Consider the following 26,458-nt stretch of genomic DNA (forward strand, 5'->3'; position numbering starts at 1 on the left):
AACAGAACAGCAACAACTCAAATCAGCGATCTCTGACCACTGTGAGAGAGAGAACTATATTATGGACTGGGATGGAGCAAACATCACTAGGACAGAGGAAAACAAACATCATCGCTCGATTAAAGAAGCAATCGAAATACGGAAACGTGCTCACATAACGATAAACTGGGACGAGGGGGCTTTTTTACTCTCACACACGTGGGACACTGTCCTGAGGAGGTCGGACTGCAGATGGCGCTGTCGTCCTGCCTTCACCAGTAGAAAGACAGCGCCAAAACCTGTTTAAATCAGCTGACCAGACACGTTACAGCAACATCACGTGACCACTCTGAGGAAGATTAGTGAGCAGTTGAAACTGTCAGGTATGAAAAAACTAACTCTCAGTCTGAAACAAGGACCTAATAACATTAACAGCTCCTTTTACCTTCAGTTGAGTAGAGATGGGAAAATCTAAAGCTGAAATTAATTGAATGATTCTAGTTAACTAGCACTTCCTGTAATCACACATGACACTGCAAGGTGGAAGAGCAGTGTTAAACATGTGAACGAAACAAAACAAAAAAGAAAAGAATATTTTTGATGAGGAAACGACATTATAACAAAGATCAGAAAATAGCAAAATGTAAGCCCTTTAAGTATTATAGAAGACAGTCTAATGCAAAATACAGCAAAACATAAATGTGACAGTTCTAATAAAGAAATGTTCACGGTTAGTATACAGATTCAAATGAGTTCACATGAGACAGAAAATGTAGGCTCCTTTAACTATAATTTGACTAGTTAAAGAAATAGTTTAATACAGGTGAGAAAACAAAACGCCACAATCCATCTTCATTGATTAAAAATTATGTACAATATAAATAAATGGACAAACCCATACGTGACAGTCAGTTTTTTCCCTAGTATTAAATCCCATACATATGAAATACAATAATTTTGAGTGGAAGAGACGAAACAGAAAAACTCAACAGTCTTGCTCTAATGGCCGCACATACAACAGTAAAGGTGATGTCTTTTATTAGAACAGTAGTAATAGTTGTAGCTGGTGCACTTCTATGTGTCTATCCCAAGCAAAATGTGGAGTTTTGTGTTTCTTGGCAACACATCATAATATTTTTTGCGCGTTTCGTACCTCGAGAGCACGTGATAGGAAGGTTTCTAAGGGTTTTGTGCACTACTGATAGATTTCAGTAACATTTTGCATTTCATTGGACGGCATAGTTACCATGACGACTCAAATCAGTATAAGAAAATGATTTTATATGGTTTGAAAACTGAAGAATAAAGTTCATGTTTTGTGAGGTCTGTAACCTAGAAAAGGGTAATACCAGTGATTTCAGTTTTGCAATATTGAGCACTTTTGAAAAAAATTTATCGAAACTCCTTCACTATAAAGCAAAGGTCTCCAACGTGTAGCTCGGGAGGTACCAGTAGCTCTCCACCCCATTCCAAATACCTCGTCAAGGGATTTCTGAATCATAAGTATTGCGCTGAATAACTAAAATTTAATTTAGTTAAAGGCCACTTAAATTACCACTGTAAATGCCAATGCCTAATCTTTGTGCACTAATAAATGGATAATAGTTGTGTAAATGTTTTATAGGCATCAAACTGAACCTCAACTAAAAGCTCTTATATTTACTCAATTTCTTGCGATTGCTAAAATTATTAACTTTCCATTTTCATTTTGTAAAGGTAGCTCACCAGAGGGAAAATGTTGGCGACTTTGCATCACCCCTGTTTGAACTAATCTGAAAATTACATGTGCAGATAAACTAAAATACAAATAATGTATTTCAAAACAACATAAAAAATTGACTAAAAATAGATGTATATTTTTAGATAATTTAAGTATTGATTATTTTGCATGAGAATCAATACTTTTCAAGACCTCAATCTGTACTGATATAGAAATATTTTGGTATCAGCCCATTGCTACTTGGTGGCAGAGTTCAAGCTTTTGAGGAATGAATTTGATCATTTTGTGTTGATTAAAAAGTCTAATGTCCGTGCTCAAATTAACAGTCATGCTAATGTTTGTTTTTCATAACTGAAAATGGAGATTGCTCAATGAGGAAAAAAATATGGCTACTTTTTTGCCATATTGAAAAGTCAGGCTTTATACATACAGGTCAGAGTGACTAAGTTGACGAATGTGTGCTTGTGTAGCCGCGTCTCGTTTCTCTCTCCTCGCTTCCTTCTCCTCTCAGCGATTCTGCAGGAAATGGGTGAGGAAATCTCGCCCACAGAGGAGACACAGGGAGGAGAAAGGATATACACTCCTCACTGAAACCAATAAAGTTTGATTATTTTATCTGATGTCTGCTCCTGAAACCTCCTTCATGTCTACTTTGGGAGAAGGATGTGAGGAAAGAGAAATGAGACGCGGCCTATAATGGTATCTGAGAGGGACAAATTTGCTCCAGGTTTATGGAGTAAGAAAGCTTTCAGAAATATTCATGTGCATAGGATAGAAATCTGTGCAATATTTGGGAAATCCGTGCATATTTGGCTGTAGTGGAGCATAAAATAAATATTCGTAAACTCTTGACTGGGCAAAAGTTTTAGAACACCCTAATTTTTCCAGTTATTTATTGCAATTCAAGTTGTGCAAGACCAATGAAGAGCTTGTAAAACTAAGTACTGAACAGCCAGAGGTTAAAAAAAGATAACGACCCAAAACACAAGTCCAAGCTCTGCCAAAACTACCTCAGGAAAAAAACAAGATGTTGAGCTTGAGAACATGAAGTGTCCAGCACAGTCTCCAGACTTAAACCCCATCGAGCTGGTTTTGGGATGAACTGGACGGAAGAGTGAAAGCCAAGCAACTTACAAGTGCCACACACTTATGGGAACTTCTGCAACAGACTTGGGAAGAACTTTGTGAAGAATATTTGATTTCTATTGCAAAAAGAATGAGCCACAGGTGTGTTCAGCTGTTACATTTGCCAAAAGCGGCTACTTTCACAAATCAAAAGTTTAAAATATGTTTTGGTCAACAGTAAACGGTAAAAAATAGTTTTTCTATTTTTTACCGTGTGGTGTTCTAAAGCTTTTGACTGGTAGTGTACAAAAACTGGTTTAGTCCTCTTAGTTCAGTCCTGGTTTAGTCCTGGTTCAGTCCGTATGCGATGCAAAAATCAGGCATTTCGATCGATGTTTCTTCTTACTCAATACATAATGTTTGTGAAGTGATGACGTATTTTTGACAGTTAAGTCGCGTCTGTGAATTTGTATTTGTACTGAAGAAAGCGTTATCGTACACTTTTCAATTCGTATTCTGATGGATAAAATACACACAATACATTTTCTGTACGACTGGACTCATTCGAGAATTTACGAATATTTATTTTATACTCAACTACAGCCAAATATGCACGGATATCTATCGTATGCACACAAATATTTCTGAAAGCTTTCTTACTCCATACAGGTAAGTGCGATTGTGTTACAACAAAACTGAAAACTTGAATCTAACTTCTGAACTTCGAGCGTAGCCACAGAATTTAGCCAGCCAAGGATTAATGCACAATGTCCTATGAAAAGTACCAATAGTTAATAGAGTCCATACATAATTAGATGTATGTGCGCTAACTGCCCTGAGGCTCCGGCTGTTGTTGTGACGGTACAGAGCTCATTTTGGGGGCAGACCACGATGCTGACGCGGAGGGCTGTATACTGCTACAAACGGCGTGGGACAGTAAAAGAAGACTCTCCTCTCCGGACACCTCCTCCACCGCTAGCGCCCCCTCCAGGCCCAGCTCTGCTCCTGCGACCTTTTGGGAACAGTCTACACAAATGTAGTCCTCGTTTTCGGCCATTTCACACGAGACGCCCACACAGACCTGGTGGAACCACTCATCGCAACCGCCGTCGCACTGAACCCAATCCACCTGGAAAAAAAAACAAACAAAAAAACATCACACATGAAAAAAGGACACACAAAAAACAAGTGCAAGATTCATCATGATCATGTTATTGCTTTCCCTGGAATGTTCCATGGTATGACATTAAACATTTCCATCTAGCATTTATTCATTACGGATGTTTCTATTGCTCAAACTCACAAAAATTCTCTCTGTGAATAGGAGCGACTCTCCACAGATCTGAACTGTAATGTACCGTACTGCTGTAACCTGCTTCTCCCTTGAGATTTTAAACACATTCTGAAATACTTAAGTGCAAAAAGATGTGACAAAATGTGACTTGATAGCTCTCTTAAGTTAATGGTAAAAGGCCTGTGGGTGAGTTTGTAGTACTTTTAAATCTCTTACTACTTAAAAAAAAAAAAATGTGATTGATCAAATACGATCTAAATGAGGGGGGGAAAAAAGACAGGGCAGGGCACTATAAAAATATTTATATGGCCCAACTCTAGGTGTTTAAACTGTTTTAGACTTGCACTTTTTCATGAGTGAAACCAACAATGATCTAGAGGAGAACATCATAGGTAAGTATATTTTTTCTGCACAATCTGCTGGTAGAGGGACTCGTCTGTTCTTTAGCTGTTCTGATTCTACTTTAGCCAGGCTGGCACCACCTACTGCCTCCACTCAATTTCATTTCGCTCCAGCGACTAGGTCAGGACTTGGAATACACTAGACGGTTTGCAAAACCCCCTGAAGTTGTAGACCGTCGAGCAAATGAATCCTAATGCTGCGAGGTCAGATGAATCAGACTAATTCTGCTCATCCCATTATCCCATTATTACAGGTTTTGACTTTAATAAAGACTGCGTCACAGCATCTGACACTGCTGAAGTTTCAGATCAAATTGTTTGACAAAATTGCTTTGTTTTTTGCTCCTATGAATAATTGAAGGGTAAAGTCCAAATGGCTTATGGCGAGGTTTGTAATTTTGGTTTATCTGTTTAAAAAAGTAGTGGTATGTGGCAGCGGTGTGTTCATTCTTCAAAAATCTTAGATACAGTGCATATGAATTATAGACTACAACTACCACCAAGTAATGAAACTTCAATAGAGTAAACCAATGGTCCTATATCATGTTATTTTCTCTGTTATAATGTTGTTTCCTTCTCAAAAAAATGCCTGGAGCTGTGTTCTGTTTCATTCACAAGTTTAACACACAAACCCTGCATATTTAGTCTGAGCTCTTCTTTCAAACAGAAAACACTCTGTTCCGCCTTGTGATGCCATGTAGTAATACAGGAAGAGCTCCACTGTGTTTTTAAACTCTATACATCTTCACTGGAATCGTGGATGGATGATTTCAGTCCTGGAATTGCCAATCTCTACTGAACAAAAAGGTAAAAGGTAGCTGTTAAATTGAAAACTACTACGTATGAATGAAACAAAACAAAACTCCAGGTATGTTTTTGATGAGGTAACGACATTATAACATGGCTAAAAGGTCACAAGAGTTAATTTTGTGTAATATAGGACCTTCAAAACCACTCCACCCAGTCCGACCAGCTTGAACTGCCCTGATTGGTTGACTGATGGAGGCCGAGGGGAAGCGGACAAGCCAATAGTTAACTTTGTCACTTGTTTTCAGTTTTCCTGAAAATGAGCTGCATAGGCCAGTCCTGTTAATACGTTATGTGTAACTCTCCTTAAGGTGTTCCAGTGCTGTTATCAGCTGTTGATATTCAATAAAGTTCCATGTTCAATTTGACAAACGTTCGGTATTAACTTTGAAATATTCAGTGTCATTGTTGTCCTAAACTTGACTGGACTTGTCTGGTCTAAATGGGCTCCTAGAAAACGTTTGTGGCAACCTCAACAGCAGTATCTGAATATCTGGTAATTATTTTTGTTTTTCAACACAATGGTACAGTTTCATTACAACTTATTTATCACCAATTAAGAAAATTATCTACCTATAATGTCTTGCATTATGCTATTTTCTGATCAAAGTTCATCATCAAAACGTACCCATACTTGAGTTTTGTTTCATTCACATTTTTAACACACAAACCCTGCATATTTATTCTGAGTTCTCAAACATAAAACACTCTCTTCCAGTTTGTGACGTCATGTGGCAATACAGGAAGTGCTCCATTGTGTTTTTAATCTCCACACACCTTCACTAGAGTCATTTGGATAATTTCAGACCTGGAATTGCCAATTTCTACTAAACAAAAAGGTAAAATGAGCTGTTAACTTGAAAACTATCGCTTCATGAAGAATTACTCAAAATGAATGAAAGAAAACAACTTTGGCTATGTTTTTGATGAGGTAACGGCATTATAACAAGAATTAACGCTCACAAGAGTAATTTTTGTGTAATATGGGACCTTTAAATAATGAATGACTTTTCTTTTTTTTCAATGTAAAATAGAGTTGTAGAGTAGTAGAGGTGTCGCTTGATGCACTAATTGTAAAATTCTACTCATTTCAACAATTACATCAATAACAACTATTAACAATTTCGCTCAAGTCAGTAGTTTTATGAATTATTTTTCTAACCATTGGCCTACATGGTATACTGGGTGAGTATCATTGCACTAAAGCCCCTTTTGCACATTACCTTATCTTTACACGGCCTCTGGCAGTTCTTGGCTGCACACACGGCATTCTCATCGTTGGAGTCCTCTGCTCCGGACCAGTCGTACTTTGACGGGATGTCCAGTATCTTCTTCTCCTTCCTCTTCTCAAATCCCTCTCTTATTGCTTCTGCTTTGGCCGCTGCCTTCTCTTTCCTCTTCCTCTCCTTCTCCTCCTTGGCTATCCGTTTAGCCAGCTGCTTCATCTCTCTGTTCTTGTCCAGATTGAGTTTTAGCTTCTTCTTCTTGGGTTTGCCCCCCAGACCCAGCTCCAGACCGACCCGTTTGAAGTCTTTAGGTTTGGGGGGTCTCATTTCGCCAAGTCCAGAGGTACCGGCAGCAACAGCCATCAGCATGTGGTGGTGCTCTGCTCTCTCCAGCTTCCTCTTTTTCTTCTTCTCGGAATCCTTCAATTTGATTTTTAGAGGTTTTTCCATCAGGGAGTCATCGGGCTGTGAAACAGACACGGACATATTATTCACAACAGTACAGTACAAGAGTGTAAAAAAGTGGTTCATTTAGCAAGGTTTGACTATGTAATTTCTGATTTGTAAAAGATCCAATAATATGCTTAATGCCTGTCAAATATTTACTGCATGTGTTTGAGTAATCCTGCCCTCTGCTGGCAAAAGCTGTGTCAGCCAACCACAAATGTCAGGACTAGAGATTATCAGGCCAATAGTTTAACTTTTTAGCATATTAGTTACTGGACCTTAAATCTCCAGCACACACACACACACACACAGCTTTACATTAATACCTTCTTAAAGGTTTGTGATAAAAAAAAGGGCTATGGGTAAGTTTGTAATTAATTTAAAATACATAAATTGGGTAAAACATTTTCCTGACTGTGAATATGAAAGCAATTGTTTGTGTTTTATATTTTCAGATGATTTTTGTATTTCTGTACAACAAAAAGAACAACTATGTTAAAGTCAAACATCACAAATTTATGAGTCAGATATGTAATAATATATATATTTTTTCATTTAAAATGTTACAGAATGATTTTACAGTTTTAATCTATCCTAATCTGATTGCATGTCATCATCTGTGCATTAAGATATTGTCCATAAACCCCCCCTCTGTACCTCCATGACCTGCAGGAACCTCTCCTCTGAGGGCGGGTGTGTGGCCTGGAGGATCCTCCAGATGTGCTGGGTCTCGTCCAGGGACACCTCCAGCAGGTCCCCGAGCATCATGAGCTCCTCCAGCTGCGCTTTGGCCTGAGGGGAGAGCTCCAGCACTGGGGGCTCAAGGCTGCGAGGGACCAGGGGCGACTTCCGGGGCTGCTTACGAGGAGTGCTCACGTCTGCAAATGGTCAGACAGAGGATTTACGGTTCAAAGAGGAGTGGCTAAGGTCTATCAATGCAACTTTGTGAATTCCAAATAATAAATCTTGAAAGTCCTACATTATTGGTTGGGCTGATTCCCGCTGATATCTGTGCATACTTTTGTTGAGTCCTTTGGAAAGGCACTTCACCCACCTTAGCCTTGTATGAATGTCATGTGAGTGAGTTATGGTGATCTGTTAATATGGTGAATGCAACAGAGGACTGATGAACAGGACTATATTGAAGCTGCCAATCTGTACCAAAGGCTCCTCTGACCACCACAAATCATTTTCACACTCAGACATTCATACACAGGGAAGGTGGATGATGTGTTTTGCCTTGTTCCAAGATTACTTAATTTGTCTTGTATATTTGAGTATATTTAATATCTTACTCTGGACACAGGACTTGGAGGCTGAGGAGTAAGCATGCTCTGCACAGAAGGAGGGTGTTGTGGTCGGCCACATGTGACTGACCACTTCCTCGGATTTAACTGGGATCTCCTCATCACAGAACAGATACGGCTTCACCTCCCCAGGGTCCTAAACAAGAAGACACATGCACAAAACATTGGTAAGATTTTACTACAGGTATATAGGTTTGGAATACATAAATGCTGGATGGAAACCAAAGAGAAAATGTGAAAGAAAAATAAGAAAAAAAGTATAAACTAGGATTAAAGGAGGACTAAACAGATTCTCTGACCTTCATGTCGTAACCATACGTCTCTCTGATGTCCTCGTCAGAGTCTGTTTCCTCGTCGTCATAGTCGACAGACGGACGTGGTGACGTGGCTCTGCTGAAGCCCGACTGCTGGAACGTCTGAATGTGACCCTGAAATAAACATGATTGTTTTTAAAATGATAACAAAAAAAAGTCCATTATCTATAGATTATTTTACAGCGGTTAACTAAAAAGGTGAGCTGCCCAGTACAACTGATATAAATGTATTACTCCTGTGGTGTCTGTCACATTTTCACTCTAGACTGAATGAACAGTGTGTGTTGAGGCTGCAGGCATCATTTGTATCATTAACCACACAGCATTTAATGTGTATATACCTGAAGATCAGGGTTAGCTGCTGCCTTCTGAAGCTCTGCGTTGATGATCTTCTCAGTTTTCTCTCTGGCTGCTTGTTCGACCATTCGCTGGCTCAGCACAGACAGCTTTGCCAGAGCAGAGGACAGCTCCTCTGTGGCCAGAGCCTGTCGTGCTCTGTCCTGTATCAGTGAGATGAGAATTACATCATTAAATCAAGCAATAGTTTAAAAATGACATCATTAAACTGTAAGATACACTTATGTTATAGTGTACAGTACATCTGTACCTGCCAGCTCATGGCCCTCTCTGTCAGACACTGCAGAGCCTCCCCCTCAGGCAGCCGCACAGGTAACTTCTGTAATAAAACTAACAGTGACAGAATGGTCTCCAGCCTTGGCCTCCTTGACCTTTGACAGAGTGGGCACAGGAACTTTGAGTCTTTTCCGTTGCTCTGCCAGCCCACACCCAGCTTCTTCTGTGTCCCAGTTTTAGGCAGAGGGACACACGCCCCGTGAAACCAGTCTTTGCAGAGTTCACACTGCAGCATGAAGCCGCTGGCAGTCTTTCGACACAAACAGAACTTCACCTCCTCAATGCGGTCGGCCATGGCCATTTTTGCTAAATTTGCCGCTCGGAGAGAATGTATGGCCTCCACTTCTTGTTGCTCTTTGGCTTTAAAAGCTGCTACGACAGTAGAGGGGTCTCTGACCTCCTCGAGGCTTTCCTCCAGATCACTTAGGGCCTCAGGGTCAAAGCCGGCACGCTCCTTTTCCATCAACTCTTTAACACGTTTACGTTTGCTTTTACTGTTGCCATAGACCCCAATATCTACTCTTGGACTCAAGACCTAAGAGAAAACAGGCCCATTTAAAGACAAAATCATTCATCTATAACAAATGAAATAAAATAAAACAATCGTGGCTCTACCTGTAGTAGAGTGTATGTGGAGTTCTTCTTGAGGAAAGTGCGTGCGGTCCTCTCTCTCCAGGCTCTGGCCGCAGACACCTGAGACTCCACCTGGACCAGAGGGTCTAATCTCACCGGGATGGAGCGACCACGGGCCAGCAGGCTCTCCAGCTGCTCCAGGTAGGCATAGCTGCTGCCACTCTGTGAGAAACAAATCACTTCTATGAACACATTATACACAGAGATTGAACAATAAATGCACTAATCAGCTACCTGAATGGCATCCACTTTGAAGGTCCACTCCCTGGCTTTCTGTAAGGCCTCCTGTAGGGCTAGAATATTAGGCAAGTATGCAGGGATATTTCTGGCTTCAAGGACAATGCTCTCCAAAGTCTCCATGCTGTGGCGAGGTCTAAATCAAAACAGTTTTTATTAATATTGCACAGTATATATGCTACACTAATATATAAGTTTCTGTATGGATGCTTATTTGTACCTGGCCTGAAGACAGGCTCTGGCCTTGTCTTCCCAGCGCTCAGACACAGTGAGGATCTCCTGGAGTTCAGCCATGGCCTTCTCCACAGCGTGATGAGGAGCCAGCCCCACACCAGAGTCTATCAACCGCTTCATCAGCTCCAGAGTCACTCTGTAGGGCTCAGCCAAGGTCACACGCACCTGTGATTTATAGGAACAACTGTTATCTAGTTATCTATATCAAGATATCAGCACTAAGTGTTGAATATACAGCTACACAATATCACAAACAGCTAATTTAAGTAACATAATGCCCATTTCAAACAACAAAATATCCTCTTATTTTGTACAAAGAACTGCTAACTCTGTAATTTAAACCTCTCAAACATAAATTATAGGATTCTTTGCTCATGTACTGTATCAGTCTTTTCTCAAAAGGTTAATGCCCCTCTACACATTTAAAATGAAAACTTTACTCCATTAATTTAATCGATGGATAGTGTCTTAGTCTACCAATATTTTAATTTGGCGATTAATTATTGATTTTATTAGGATTCAAAGTATTTATATACACAAGATAAAAAGGGGAGTTAGCTAGACTTTTGGGAGAGACTGCACAGTGTTATCAGTCTTTTTAGATATGAAGGTGCTGTTTCCCAGTGTTTGAGTAATTTTGAGAGCTCTAGTAAGCCCAATAACAGTGCATTTCAGAAATATTGGACTTAGATATGTATCCTAAATGTCTAAGCCCTAAACTAGCCATTTTAGAAAGTCATTTTAGCATCAGTCTTCACCTCATCGAGCCAGCGGGCCTGCTGTAGCTCCTGTTTGAGTCGAGGCAGTTCTGGCAGTTCTACATCCAGACCACTGCCCAGGTCCAACAGACTCTGTAGCTTTGACGAGTCAGGCATCTCGTCCGACAGCGCCACCTGTGCACGCTCATGGAAGTCCTCCACATTCTCCAACAACTCCTGAAACAAACATTTGAATTATGTCATAGCGATCTGTTGAGGTTGTAATAATTCATATAATGGTCAAATTCTTTGCTTTGTTTAGATAGTGTGACAGTCCAGAAGCACTAACTATCTTCTTTAATATTGTGGTTGAACATACTGTATAATTGGCATTGTATAAGGAAAGATGTTTATTTTAAGTTGATATGTTTTCTTGCTGCCAAAACACTTAATAAAATATAAGTAAAAAATGTTATGTCAATTATTATGTGCAGCTATAATACGGAATTGTGTAGCTTTACCTTGACTTGTCTGATCTGGCTGATGATGCAGGGCAGGCGATAAAGCTGGTCGACAAAAGCTTTAAGTTCATCTACTGTCAGTTTTGTGCGGTTTTTGCTACTTTCCGAGCGCAAACGAGTGCTGAAAAGAAACACAAATACAAAACCAATGGAAAAATTAGGAAATTATTGCAACACAATATTATACTATATACAGTGTTGACATTATTGGTTAAGTAATGGTGGGAATCAGAACATCATTACAGTGTGTAATTTATTGCTAAGCAAGGTTTCAGATGACCTTTTATAGGCCCATAATATCTTTTGTTAATGTGCTGATTTTTCATGTAATTCAGTGAGATCATAGGCCAAGTCTCCAATATAAAGGATAGGATCAATTTTCCTATTTGGATGGTTGTTGTGAAAATACTATTTAAAACAATCAGAGTGCTAGCATCTGAAAACAACAGTATAGACAGTATCTTTTTGCATCACAGTGTATTTTTCTGCATCTTGGTTAAAAACTTGATGGCCCTCCACTGACCTGTGCCTCTGTTTTCGCCCGAGCAGCAGCTGAGCAACAGAGGAGCAGGTCTCCGCCTCTTTGACCATTTCCCTCAAACGACGAAACAGCATGTTCTCTGGGTACTTCCTGTCCTCTGCATCCTCCAGCAAAACTTTCAGCTCAATCAGATCTAAAAGACAGGAATAAACAAATAAGTTAAGGTGAAACTAAATACAAAAATGTGATTGTAGACAGTTAAGTAAGTGCAGAGAGGTGTGGGTTTTTGATCACTTTAAACCCTTGTCTGGGAGATTACACTAGACATGTCTGTCACTTTTTTCTTTTTTAATAGCTGCAATATACTCTATATTGAAATTTTGCATATCGCCAAAACAACAATTACGATACTGTCTATTTGATATACCTAACGAAATACCTCTAGATACAGAAAAATGTCCTGTAAAAAGTAAATATTTTCTCTGGTAGAAATAAATACAAAGGAAAAGAACAAGAGCAGAGAGCCAAATCCTGTTACTACAAAAAATGTTTTCTTTTAATATAAGAAATATTACAAAACTTAACAAAATATTGTGCTTGAGTCTGCTATGTAGTTATATACATGGCACACATGAAAATAAGTGAAGATTGCTCAACCATGAACAAATCACTTCAAATCAGAGATATAGAGAGTAAACACCTCTAATATGGTTAAGAAAAGTCGATTTTGCATAATATGTCTGCTTTACAACAGTGACCATAAAAGCAGATTACCTTTCTTGTTCTTCTGATCGGCTCCTAACGCCTCTGTGACTCTCTTTGCCCAGGTATCGTAGGACTGGGCTCGCATTTTGACCCCATAGAGCATATTAGGAAACTCCTCCAGGTCATAGCGATATCTGAAATAAATCATGGACAAAACACAAAAAGTTATGAAACTAAAAGACCAAAGCAACACACTAGACCTAAGAGCTAACAAAACCGCATACTGTATGTTCATGAAATAGAGTCCTGTATGGATTATCAAAACTACAACTACTACTGCTACTACAAATACTGTTAAAAGCAAAATCACCCTTGTTTGAAGCAACAGTTTAAAAACATCTATTAAAACTATCAACAGTATGGATTTATTAAACATTCTAACAGAGGCAGAATTCACCTGAGACATTTGCTGCCCATAGCACAGTCACAGAGCTCGTTGGCGTGGTGGAGGCAGACCAGTCGATCAGGGCTACAGGAGCAGGTCAGGGCTGACAGGAAGCAGGTGGTCTTACATTTATGGCACTGACGCTCATCATCAGGAAGCAGCTCGAACACCTCCTGCTCTGAGGACAAAACGCCCTGTACAGAGACAGAAAACTGGTGAAATAACAGCCAATCTTCATTCTACTTTTAAAGGAGAACTGTTATCTTTCTCTGGTATTTAGCAATAAAATATCACACATAGTAGGCCATTTTTTTAAAATTTACTTCCTGTTCATTGAAAACCTCAATATTGATCTAAAGCGGTTTCAAAATTAAAAACGTATATCTATTGACTTTTTTCAAACTGGACAAACTTAATTATCTTCTTAGAAATGACTTTTTCTGCACACCAGTGCCTTGAATAAACACTCAGTGAATTACTCAAAATACAACTTACAGTAAGCTGGTATTGACAAGGGAGAACAATTACAATATGGTTAAATGCTCTTAAATGTTACATGCTAGAATGCTGTTACCTCATAAAAAAACATACCCAAGATTGTCTTTTGTTTCATTCACAAGTTTGATTCTAATGAAGGTGTCTGGAGTTTAAAAACACAGCGGAGCAAATACTGTATTACCACATGACATCCCAAAGTGGAACAGACTGTTTTCAGTTTGAGAGAAGAACCTAAATATGCAGGATTTGTGTGTGTAAATATGCAACATTTGTGAATGACACAAAACACAACTCCAAGTCTGTTTATAATGAGGAAAAAACATTAAAACGTAGATCAGAAAACAGCATAGTGTTTCTCCTTTAAGTTACTGTACACTATAGAAAACAAAACAACACAAACCATTTCCTGTACGGCCTGACGAAGCTGAGTCTCCTCTTTCATCATTTCTCCCAACTCTTTAAAAACTGCAGCTGCCAATTCAACATCCAGGCTCTCGGGGTCAGCGGCCATTTTACACAGCAGCTCCTCGTGTGAAAAAACACAGTAGCGATGGAGTCTTCTGTAATGAGCCACACACTGACGACCCAAAGGCAACTAAGGACAAGGGAAAACAACATGGTCAATAGAAATAATTACTGGTACTGTTGTGGAGCATTTAAAAACTTTTCTTACCCAGTCTGCAGTGCAAAAGTTAACTGCCTCAGCAAAGTTGTAGCCCTGGTTGAACCCACTGTGGTACGCCCTGGGAAAAGTCACCACAAACTCCCCTGCGCACTGATTCGTCCTATAAACCTGGAATAAATATAAACATACATTAAGGTTAAACAACTGCAATGTGGTCTCTAGATTAAATTTGCAATTCATGTATGTCTACTACTGTTGAAGTTTTTAATTTGTACTTTTATTTATTTGATAAGAGACAGATACAACTGACACTGAATTATGAAATTAACATGTAGTAATCAGATGCAGGTATCCTAGAAACACTTTTAAGACTTTACTTTTTTATCTATCATCTAATCACTTTTTATTTTATTTGTTTATCTATTTTTTTTTTATCTTGATGTAATTATCTGTGATTTTAGGCTGTTATTCTTGTTCTATTTGCTTAAAATTTTTAATAGATATTCTGCTGTTTGCATGTTTTGAGTATCCTTATACTTTCCAGCTGATGCCATTAACATTCTCTGGGGGGTGTGGTGTTAACAGTAGGCACTGCTCTGTCTGAAACTTACTCAAATTAGACAGTGATCTTTAATTTGTGCAATCTGACTTAGTTGGAACTTCAACAGGTGAGCTGATTTGTTCTGTTAAACAAGTCAGTCTCAGCATAAAATAATTACAATAGTCAACAGTTTTAGTCAGTCACCATCAACTTTTTGGCTGAAAGTGAAACACCTAAACAGAGCCATAAACATATGTATTATTCACAGGTTCCTGAAAATGTGTTGTTTAAACCCATTTAGTATTTTTTTTCTTCAGTTTTCAGACAATCTTAAAACATTTTGACAGTGTTTTTTAATGAGTGTATTGTGTCTTCAACACTTTGACATACACATGCATGTACAACACCCCCAGCATGATGTTACTGTATGCTATCCATACTGTTTTGTGTAGGTGTACATACAGGGACCCCATGCTCCATGAGGACGTTGGGGTTCATGATGGTTACGAGCTGATGCAGGAGGTCAGGCTGAGAGTCAAACAGCTCCGGGGCAAGTTTCTTCATCACTGCCTCCAGCTCCTCTGCAGCCGACGCAGGGACTCCATACCAGGTCTTTGGCTCACCCCTGGAAAACAGATAAGGGTAAAGTTTAATGTAATGTATGTAACCTGCTTGTTTCTACGGCTATGTCATGGTTTTTCATGGAATGTTCCACAGTATGACATTAAACAGCTGTATTTTAGATTTATTCAATTACAGGTGGTGTTATAGCTCAAAAATACCAAGAAAATTAATTGTTTAATGTGGGAGGAATCATTGCAATGTAATTCATGATTACTGAACCAGAACTTAACAGTTACCAAGCCAGTCAAAATCACATATTTTCACAAAAAATTTGTGGATCTGGAACCATATCCTGTCTCCCCGATTCCAGAGGCTGTGATTGACAGGCCAATCAGAGAAAAGTATGAACCGTTAAGAATCAAAACAAACAAGGCGGCTTACAAGAAAAAAAATAACTCTAGCTGAGAAACCACATGGATTTCTGCAGAACCAACAAAAGAAGCACTAATCTATTATTATTTTATACTACAAGTAAAAGAAGTTATATATTTTGTTCAGAATGATATGAGAAGTTTCAAAAAGAGACGTCTTCGTTATTTGAGAGGCAAGTGATGCAAATTAGAGGCTGTGGTTAAACCGTTTCAGGTTGGGCCGGAGGTTTGAGGTCCTTTATGGTTTGGATCCAGAAACTCTTCTGGGTTTTAACTGAATGCAGAAGGGACTGGCTGGTCAGGCAACAACAATAGTGGATTCCCACATTCACTTTCATTAATATTGTCTAGTAGATCTCCAGCTGATCAGCAACTCTGAATACGTGCTTCCAAGTTAATGCCTTAAATGTTACACCTCACTGTTTATGTTGCATTGTGTTCAATATTAAGGAAAAAAAATCTTCACATAATAAATTTGAACTATAAAATGAAATGATATCTCCAGTTCTCACCAGTGAAGGAAGTTGATAGAATAGCTCCAGTGGTCCTCGATGTGCCAGCAGAAGGAGGAGAAGCACATGCCCACATAGAGCCAGGGCACCTTCATCCCAGATATGTCCACATTGATGTGTGCCAAGACTGACTGCTCCAGTACGGGCATGTTGTTCAGGTTCCAGCCAGAGTTGGCATAATCCTGAGAGAGAAAATAAAAACATTGTTTAATCATCTAAGAAAGAACATGAATTACCATCTAATCCTAACCTCCAGACATGTCAAAACACATCACGAAATGTGATACAGCTGTCAAACATCAGCTGACACCCAGAAACATGAGTGAAGTAAGTGAGGAGGTGTCAAAACAGAATATGGAAAAAAAAAAAAAAATCACATAAAAAGGACAAGGATTTTGTGGATAAATGTATATGAGAACTAGCAAAAGACCATGTGGTAATATTTGAGAAACTACTATTTTAATGTGCTGAAAATTCCAATATAAAGAATAATAAAAAGTTTATCATCCACACTGGTCTCTGAAGTTTTGTGAAAAACTCTTACAAACTCATCACGGTGAGTAATTAGAATGTTCTGAATGCGTAAAGTAAGTGTCGAATAACTTTGAAATTAACTAGTTAAATGAACTAGTTCTGTTTTAGACCAGAGGTGTCAAACTCAAATTCACAGAGGGCCAAAATTAAAAACGGGGACTGAGTCGTGGGCCAAATATTTATTGAAAAATTTCAACATCATCTGCGTGTTTTCTCTTCTTTTGAGATATGTAATGTTAAACCTTTTCTTATTAAAATAAATGTATAATAATAGTTTTGCTTAAACATTGAATCCAGAACAAGCATAATATAAAATAAAAACAAAATTTTAAATAATGTCTCTATAGCCTGTAGCCGGTGGGCCAGCTCTAATACATATTTGATATGATCTCGCGGGCCAAATATAATTATGTTGCGGGCCAAATTTGTCTTCAAACTTCAGAGTTTTGTAACTGTAACAACAGTTATATATAAAGGAGTCATACATATTCAATCTCTACAGCTAAAAAATTAACATACAACCAAAATTACAAAAAGAGTTCAAAATGGAGTCCAAATGTAAACTGACGGTTATTTTTGAGCAAGTTGGTGGTATATGGTATTTATCGTATTTACCTCTTCATCTCCCAGCAGCCTTCTCTTGCCGTCTCTGATTGGAAACCCACTGCCCACATCCTTGGAGCTGATGTCCGCTCCGTACTCCACAATCACGTCCTCCTCGATGCTGCTCACAAGGCGCCAAAACTCTTTCTCCACCAGCTCTGTGGGCACCATCTGGAAATACATACTCATTATAAATTACCAGTCAAAGGTTTGGACACATCATCTCATTCAGTGTATTTTTTATTTTTTTTTACTACTTTCTACATTTTGTAAACATACAGAAGACCTCAAATGTATGAAGTAAGATATATGAAATTATGTTGCAAATTTAAAAAAGTTAACTACAGGTATTGAACTTTTACTTCATATATTTGACGTCTTCTGTGTGTATATAAAATATAAAATCAAATATACTTTATTGTCTCAGAAGGAAAAAGTGATGACATCTGCAGAACATACAATGAAGACCATATAGACACGACATACAATATTAGAAATACACAAATTTTGCTAAAATAGTCATTAGCATAGAAACAGAGATTAAAAAGGCAATTAAAGTGCAACAGTAGTTTTGGAAGTGCTGCAGTGTGTCTCCTTATACTTAACAGGAAAAATAAAAAAACACTGAATGAGAGGGCATGTCCAAACTTTTGACTGATAGTGTACACTGTTGCACTGATTGCAAACACAATATTCTCAAAGACAGGGTAAACATGAGATACAGAACCACACCAGCTCTGCACGAAATATGACTTACGTGAACTGGCATGTTGAAATAGTCTGATTTAAACTGATCAGCCATCTCCCCAAAGCTCTGCAGAGTGTACTCCCTCACAGCCTGCTCAAACCCAAAGGCCTCCCTGGGTTTACTGCACTCCTGTGGGACAAGAAAGAGCATTCACACATGATTCAGATGAGAGAAGAAAGAACACCGAGTCACATGTCAAGGCAGTTCTTATATAGTTCTCACAAGCACAGTTTTCTTTTGTTTTTTTTCATGGCTGATACAGATTAGCCATGAATGTTTAGACTACAAAGCAACCAATGACGATGAACTTGGGCAGTTATAGAAGGTTGATTTTTATATTTTTCCCAAATTAGGTAATTTAAATTTCCTACAAACTCACCCACAGCCCTTTCAGCACAAAGAGAGCAGAATAATCACATTAACGGCAGCTATCTCTTCATATTAAACTGTTAATATAATGCTTTGTCTGTATTTCTTAGGAAGCAGATTGACCAAAACTAAATACTGGCCTGTGCTGGAGAGCTAAGGCTGATAGCTGACACTCTAAAAAGTCCAAATATCGGCCTGATATATCGGTCTATCTCTACATTGTATTGCACAGTATTGTATTGTTAGATTAATGCCTTCTTGTATCTTAGCTCTTTTTAAACTATATTTTAATATTCTACTTAAATGGTCAGATTTAAATCTATTTTAATAGTTATCTTTAGTTTTGATTGCATATTTTTTAATTCTGTTGGGTTACAACACTTGAATTTCCCTATTGTGAGACATATAAAACATAGAGAAGTAACTATATTGATCAAAAAGGATTACCTTAAAGATAAGATAGTACAGGTAATAAGTGACATTTATACTCTAAGTACAATTATTCAAATATAATATCCACCACCATAATATCAACAATATCTTTTAGTTTGTACCTCAGCCACACATTTTGGGCACCTCCAGTCTCCCTTTGGCACGTCCTGTAGTGGTGGGATGAGGCAGAACGTGTGGTAACTGTCATCACAGCCGTCACACAACAGGAGGCGGTCCTCTTCATCTCCTCGCCCACACACCAGGCAGAGGTACAAGTCAATCTGAGGAAAATATGAGCAAATCTTAATAGTCACATAGCAGGCGGATCGTCTTAAAAAGTGCACTGTGTAACATTTCAGCTCATCTCCATGGAGATGTTATTGCAATGCCTGGATTGTTTTAAAGTATTGTATACTAAAGGTCTTATATTGACTCCTGTGTGATTTTAGCCATGTTATAATGGTGTTACCTCATCAAAAACAGACCTGGAGCTGTGTTTTGTTTCATTCACATGTTTGAGTAATCCGGCATTAACAGTCTGTCTATATCTCTAAAGCTCAAAATGCTTTGTTCCACCTTGTGATGTCATATAGTGGTAGCTTTCAAGTTAAGAGCTACCTTTTATTTTTTGTTTAGTAGAGATTGCCAATTATTTTTAGTGTCCTTGTGGTGTCATTACTTGTTTCAATGTAGATGTTACAGGACAAGTTTAATGTCAAACTGCAGAATATTCCAAAGAAATTACATCTGCATGGAGACAGGCAGGACCCTTCACCAGAAAAGTTACATAGCGCCTTTTAAAGTATGATTTAACTTGTACTTACAAAGTTGACCTCCAGGGTTTCTTTACGCGGCCTCATTTTGATGGCAAAGGCCTGGGCTTTTAGGTAGCGCTGTTTTTTGCTGTAACCGTCATCTAAAAAAACATGGAAATATTATAAGGTATAAATCAGGGATCTCCAACAAGTTGCTCTCCACCTTCTTCCAAGTAGCTCGCCAAGGGATTTCTGAATTATAACTTTTGAGCTTAATAACTAAAATCTAATTATTTACCACACTGGTGCACTAATAAACAAATAATGTTTCATAAGCATCTAACTGTGCCCTGTCTAAGGCTTGCTATTGCTCTTATACTTTCTCAATTTCTTGTGACTGTTAAAATGAGTAGCTCTCTTGCATTTACAATTTGTAAAGGAGCTCATCAAGAGGAAAAAGGTTGACGATTCCTGATATAAATAATGCAAAACATGAAAGAGAAACAGGTTAATATTGTATTAATGAATCTTACCAGTGGAAACAATTTCCAAGCCGACCATCTTGGGACTTGAACCAAAAAGCTTGATGCCTTTGGGATCTTTGTTTTCTCTCTGTAAAACCAACAGCCAAAAGTCAATATAAAAATAATCAGGTCATGTAAAACTAGGTCTGTCATGAAAACAAACTCTGAAGTGTGATATATTGATGAAGTAAATATAAGTATAAGTAAATATAGATGATAATACTGAAACCAAATGATAAAGCAGAATTATGCCCCCAAAAAGTATTCTAAATGTACAATATGGTTAAACTAAACATCAGCTGCAATAATTAAAATACCAGAATGAAACATTTTAGTAGTTAGTTTGTATCTACAGTAAGTCACAGAAGTTCTACAGTTGAAATCTTATCAAATTGTGAAAAACATCCCAAAATTTCCCACCAGTGCAAAGAAAAGATACACACACTAGAAATACTCAAACCCACAAATTACTGTTTCATCTATCATATACTGAACAATAGGTTGATACAGTAATCAAATATGTGTCTTGTGAAACTTTTCTGGAGGAGGGTCGGTCAAATGCTTTTCCCCAAGATGTTATTTCTTTGTCTGGAATGTTTCACAGTATGATTAAGCCTTTCTATCTTCATGGAGACCAAACCAGACCAAGTTCCAGGTCAGATCTGTGGAGAGGCGACCCTGTTCACAGTCAGAATGCAAAAGGTAAGCATTGTTTGAGCTTTTGATGTGTTGAAAGATGAATAATAATGGATTACTCAAACATGTGTGAATGAAACAAAACACAACTCCAGGTATGTTTCTGAGGAGGAGTTAACAACATTATAACATGGCTTAATGTTCAAGAGTCAATTTTGTGTTATATGTAGGACCTTTAAATAATTGAACCAAAATAACACTGACCAACTCTTGTGCATTCAATTATGATTCAATATAGTAAATGCGGAAACCCTAAATATAAGCAGTAATTTTATGCATCAAAAGGTTGCATGCATTGACCTCAGACTTCAGGCGCCTGGAGCGTCTCTCTGCTGGGGGCCTGTCTTTGGTTTGAGCTGCATCGCCGCCATCTTTGTCCTTCTCTTTGTCTTCGTCTTCATACGGCTCTTCTTCCTCCACAGTCTCCTCTCCGACCCCTTCATCCACATCCTCAGCCTCATCTCCCTCCTCGTACAAGCGCTGGATGCCCTGATAGAAAATCAAACATTTAATCAACATTTAGACATAGTGTAGTACCCAGAATAAGACTTGAGTTAGTTAGTAAAAGCTGGGTAGTATTCAGTTACACTAACACACCGTTTTTTCTTTATTTTTACTACTGTCTACATTTTATAGACATACAGAAGACCTCAAATATATCAAATCAAATCCCTTTGCTTTTATTTAGTAGAGTCATTTACATTTTTCTGTCTTCATATATTTGATGTCTTATGTATGTATCTAAACTGTAGAAAGTAGTAAAAATAAATAAAAAAATAAATAAATGAGAGGGTGTATCCAAACTTTTGACTGGTAGTGCACTGTTCTTCTCAGAGTAGAATTCAGATTTTATACTTTTACTCCTACTTGAGTGACATATTTTACAGTGTTACTTGAGTACATCTTTAGTTATTCTTGCCTCTGTGAGTCTATAAGTGAGAGCTATATTTTGACAATATGTAATGATTCGAGGATTTAAGTTTCTTGGAGCCCTCCTCCAACCCTCTGTGGAGAAGAAAATGTTTTTGTGCATTTTGGGGTATTGTCATTCCAATTATATGACATTCATCATCATCATAAACCAGAACTTAAGTTAAAATAGTTGCTCCTAAAAATCACACCTTACATAGTTGCTCCTTACACTCATTTGAGTCTTGAGTCATTTCTTGAGTAATTAATAATTATTTTGAGGTAACAGTACAGATACAAACATTTTCTGTGTGTAAAAGTGTTGCTTAAAAGATTCAGAAAGCTACCAACTTGCAACAGAAGCCATTAAAAGCAGTATAAAGACTCTATACAATAAAACCGAATGCCCCATAATCACATGTATTAATTTGTTATCTTTGAAAATAAAATTGTGTTCTGTGACTGACTTGTGCACATTCTGTTTTCTATAAGTTGTGTATAATTGTATTTATACGACTTACTGTTAAAGTGGCCCCAGACTCAAAGAGCTCATAGGGATAAAGGATTCTCTCATAATGGGAGCGCAGTAATGTCCCAGTGCCTTTCCCTGGTGGAAAACCCATCCGAGTGGCCACTTTGGACCACAGCTTCTCTTTACAAACAGTCTCAAAGCCACCTTCAGAGGATACGATCTGTAAGAGCAATAACATGAATGTGAGGTCTGTAATTCTTTCCTTTGTCGCAGTGAACAGATGTAGACAGTTCTTTATGTACCTTGCTGAGTTGATACAAGTCCAGGATTTTTCTCTCCACATGAGGAAATCGAAGTTTGGATCCTTGCAACTCCCAGAATTTAGCGATTTGATCCAAAAAGTTGAGCTTAACACGAGTGAGAGCCTATAAAATAAATGTTATATAATGTTAAAATTACATTAGTGGAAACCAAATAAAAGGTAATACTGTCAGGCAAACTAGGGCTACAGTTCAATTTTATTAAAATAAACACTTAACAGAAACTAAATCAAGACCAACCCAAGTCTAATGTACGACTTAAAAAAGAAAATCATGAATAAAATCTATCTTTTTGTCCACTTAACATTCATTTCTGTACAATTTTATGGGTTTGCTTTTGTTTGACTTTCCTGGTTTTAGTGTTTTAGGGCAGACAAGGTTAAGTTGAGTTGAGCTGGTTGTTTTTAATACCTCTTATTGTTCTTAAAGGACCCATATCACTCTGTTATCTGATCTATGTTATAATGTTGTTTCCTCATCACAGACATACCTGGTGTTGTGTTTTGTTTCATTCACACATGTCTAACACACAGACACTGCATATTTAGGATTCTTTTGTGGTACTACAGGTGCTCCGCTGTTTTTTCAACTGCATACACCTTATCTAGAATCATTTGGACAATTTCAGCCTCAGAATTCCCTATGTCCACTGAACTAAAGATAAAGGGTAGTTGAGGAAAAACATGACAAAATGGAACAGAGCTGACACAGACAGACTAGTAATGCAGGATTATATGTGTGAATGAAATAAAACAAAACTGCAGATATGTTTTTGGTGAGGTAACAACATTATAACATGGCTTAAATCTCACAAGAGCCAATTTTGTGTAATATAGGACCTTTAATGTTATCTTTAAATCAGCAGCACTTTGGAAACTTTGGTGCTATATAAATAAAGTGGATTTTGAATTGAGAGCGGTGTCGTTGCAGTTGCATTTAATTTCTTGCACTGCCGATATTTTTTAAATGTATTGAGCAGCCCTAAGTAATTAATTCAATGTACTAAATCCCTATGACAAATTCATCATATATCATTGGGCAGGAATCTGGTCTAAGAAGAATCACATTTTTGTCTCATATTTTACATAGACAAATTGAATATTACACAATTATCAACAGTTATGCAGACATGCAACTCACTTCAAGTTCATTGAGTCGCTGAACTCTTGGAGTGAATCGAAAGTTGCGCACATCACAAGCGAAAGGAGGCTGCCAGTCCTGGTTGAAAGAAAACAAAACAATCACACGCTTGAATAATCACTTCATCATGTTTGCTTGAGTAATGATCATGAGTAAGTGATTATATAGGAAAATTTGCAAAACAGGTTGTATTATTATCATCATCACGTGAGTAGGGTGACCACCTGTCCTGTTCTTGGTTGCTCTGCACACTTCATTTCACACCACTAAATCTGGGACTAAATCTGGAACTAAACCTTGACTACACCATACTAAAATTTCAAGCTTGATATTGGGCATCAAGCGCATCAAAATTGATTGAGAATGTGATTTTCAACTTTTTACCATGTGGTTTTATCTTTATCTGTGTAATCCCTCCATTACTCAGGTAGTTCCCACAGTGGTCCATATGCGTATACTAGTCTATGCGTTCTTATACTTGTTCTCATACAGCTCAAGATCATTCCAAAGCTATTCAGGAAAGGTTCATTTCTATCCTGTGAATATGATTTTTTAGTATCGATACCTGCTCAAATGAGTATCTAATTTTGATACTAATTTTAGTATTGATTAGTATATGATTTTTGATACTTTTGGCAACTCTAATGGACCAGGACTAAAAAATGGACTAAACTACATTCACATCAGGTCTAAACTGGGCTCAGACTAAGACCAAACTAGGATACATCCAGGCTCAAAATGGCTCCGTTTGGCTGTGCATATGACCAAAAGTTTTTTTTATTCTGTACTCTTCTCTTTTAATGTTAATTTTATGATGATTATTTATATTTTAATTAGTTTGTATTGTGATGTTAATGTTAATGTCTTTCTTATCCTGTAAAGCACTTTACAAAGCACTCTATAAATTGTTCTATACATATAAAATTACCTTGCCTACATGAATGCACAAGGTCCTGCCCCTAAGGCCACTTATTTAGAGAATGTAGAATTATAAGTGAATTGAAAGTGAGATTTAGCTAAGAAATCAACACATTTGGGATCTACAGTGTAATATATTGGCATCTATATCTATTCCCATGTTCTTTGATGAAAATTCATAACAAACTCATAGGATGTTATTACGGTTATTATCCATGAGCTTAAAATTCCAGAGACTGTCACTCCATGACCAAATTCTATATGTCCCTCTTTTTCAACAATTTGACATGGTCACCCTACATGTAAGAGGAAGGAAATATTGTGGGCATATAATATGTATTTACTACTGTTTACTAAGCATTCAGCAATATACTGTATGCACACACATCTCTGTTTAGCTGTACACAGATGAAGGGCTGTTTCATTAGTCTTACCTCTGGGGGGCGTATTTTGCAGATTCCAGTTTTCTCAGCAATAGGTCTGATCTTATTGATAAAACCCAGCGGATCTGAAAATTCCTCCCAGCTGGGTTCAAAGACAGGGCACTCAGGAGGAGGCACAAACTCAGAGAAAGCAGACATGATGCACGGGTGGTTTTGTGTAGAGACAGCTGGTCAGGTTTAAAAATCCATTATCATTTCCGGTACGTTTTGTCCATATGTTTTTAGTCTCGTTACAGGGCAAGATTTTCCCCGTCCAGAATGATCCTTGTGAAGTACTGACCGCAAATCCATCCACCAAATCTTCACAGGGGCAGTCAGTGATTTACAGCAGCGACTCAAAATCAAAACACGAGTAGTTTTTAGATGGACGCTGTTGAAATGAATGGCAGAAATGAGAGCCTCGCCACCTCTCCCCTGCATCCACGTTTGGGACTGTTGGATGTTGTCCTCTTCAAATACAGCAGAAAGTCCCAAATTGTCAAAGTTTAGCCATACAAAACAAAAACATTGGTTTAGATGGAATTAACTGGACCATAGCGATAGATAGCTCACTCAGGGTCGAGATGAGGGATCGCAATCACAACAGATGAACCTCCGGGTTAGCTGCAGAGTAGACTGGTCAAGACACACTGTCCTGGCTGACAAAGCTCATGTTTCGGCAAATTAATTACACTTTTGTGGTTCGGTTGGTCGGGACCCATGTACGAGACAAGAAGCAGCCGTGCATTGTTGATGATAAACTCTTTACACACACAACACACCCATTCAAGCGCGGCGTTGACATTAGCCTTTAGGTTAGCTAGTTTGGGCTACAATTAGCTTAGCTACTTCTCTTTTCGCACCAGCGCTGACTTTAGTAGATGCCGTCATGGGATCTTCAACAGTATGTCGCTTATTTTACCGTGGTTATATAAAGGCTGTGGCAATTCTTGATTCAGGTTGGCCAAAGTAGATTTGAGTGTTCAGCCGTCGCATCATGTTCATTTTACTGCGTTAGCTGGTTAGCTCTAGCGTTAGCCGAAGGTGACCAATGGGAGAGAAGGGCTGTTGTGACACCTTCAGAGTACCTCCGGTAATTCAACAAAACATAATTATAACATTGAAAAACGTTGTTATACTGTCACGAATTGAACAAAATACAAACTTAATTAAACATTTAAATGTATAACACGATAACAACAATTTTTAGAGCCAGTTAAATACGTTTTTACACAGTTTTTGCTGTTTTGCATAAACGAGCAGAGGAGACTGTATGATCTTTCCTGGGGTCTCCTCTG

General features: G+C 38.1%; 1 protein-coding gene across 1 annotated transcript; it reads right to left on the minus strand.

Moving 5' to 3' along the window:
- Positions 1-750: 750 nt before the first annotated feature.
- kdm5a (lysine (K)-specific demethylase 5A) lies at positions 751-26,217 on the minus strand. The gene is made up of 29 exons (XM_055153716.1): positions 25,173-26,217; positions 23,821-23,898; positions 22,663-22,785; positions 22,410-22,580; positions 21,280-21,468; positions 20,293-20,371; positions 19,829-19,920; positions 19,127-19,285; positions 18,213-18,332; positions 17,468-17,626; positions 16,319-16,500; positions 15,274-15,436; positions 14,319-14,438; positions 14,046-14,240; positions 13,160-13,341; positions 12,772-12,896; positions 12,040-12,190; positions 11,517-11,637; positions 11,056-11,232; positions 10,284-10,462; positions 10,061-10,199; positions 9,809-9,988; positions 9,168-9,728; positions 8,902-9,060; positions 8,546-8,674; positions 8,235-8,382; positions 7,597-7,817; positions 6,490-6,957; positions 751-3,893 (listed from the first exon to the last, which is right to left on the minus strand). The coding sequence occupies exons 1-29, from the start codon at positions 25,317-25,319 to the stop codon at positions 3,591-3,593; spliced, it is 5,220 nt and encodes a 1,739-aa protein (XP_055009691.1). The 5' UTR covers positions 25,320-26,217; the 3' UTR covers positions 751-3,590.
- Positions 26,218-26,458: the final 241 nt, after the last annotated feature.

This window comes from Boleophthalmus pectinirostris, unplaced genomic scaffold, assembly GCF_026225935.1.
Source record: "Boleophthalmus pectinirostris isolate CB_2022bp ecotype Guang Dong unplaced genomic scaffold, ASM2622593v1 HiC_scaffold_18, whole genome shotgun sequence".
NCBI classification, from domain to species: Eukaryota; Metazoa; Chordata; class Actinopteri; order Gobiiformes; family Gobiidae; genus Boleophthalmus; species Boleophthalmus pectinirostris.

Bases quoted from the DNA above. Each gene is read 5' to 3' on its own strand.
- kdm5a (XM_055153716.1), bottom strand. From the start codon at position 25,319: ATGTCTGCTTTCTCTGAGTTTGTGCCTCCTCCTGAGTGCCCTGTCTTT. The intron at 19,286-19,828 runs GTAAGTACAAGT...TATTTTCCTCAG, and splicing joins AAACCCTGGAGGTCAACTTT to ATTGACTTGTACCTCTGCCT. The intron at 3,894-6,489 runs GTAATGTGCAAA...TTTTTTTTCCAG, and splicing joins AGAGGCCGTGTAAAGATAAG to GTGGATTGGGTTCAGTGCGA.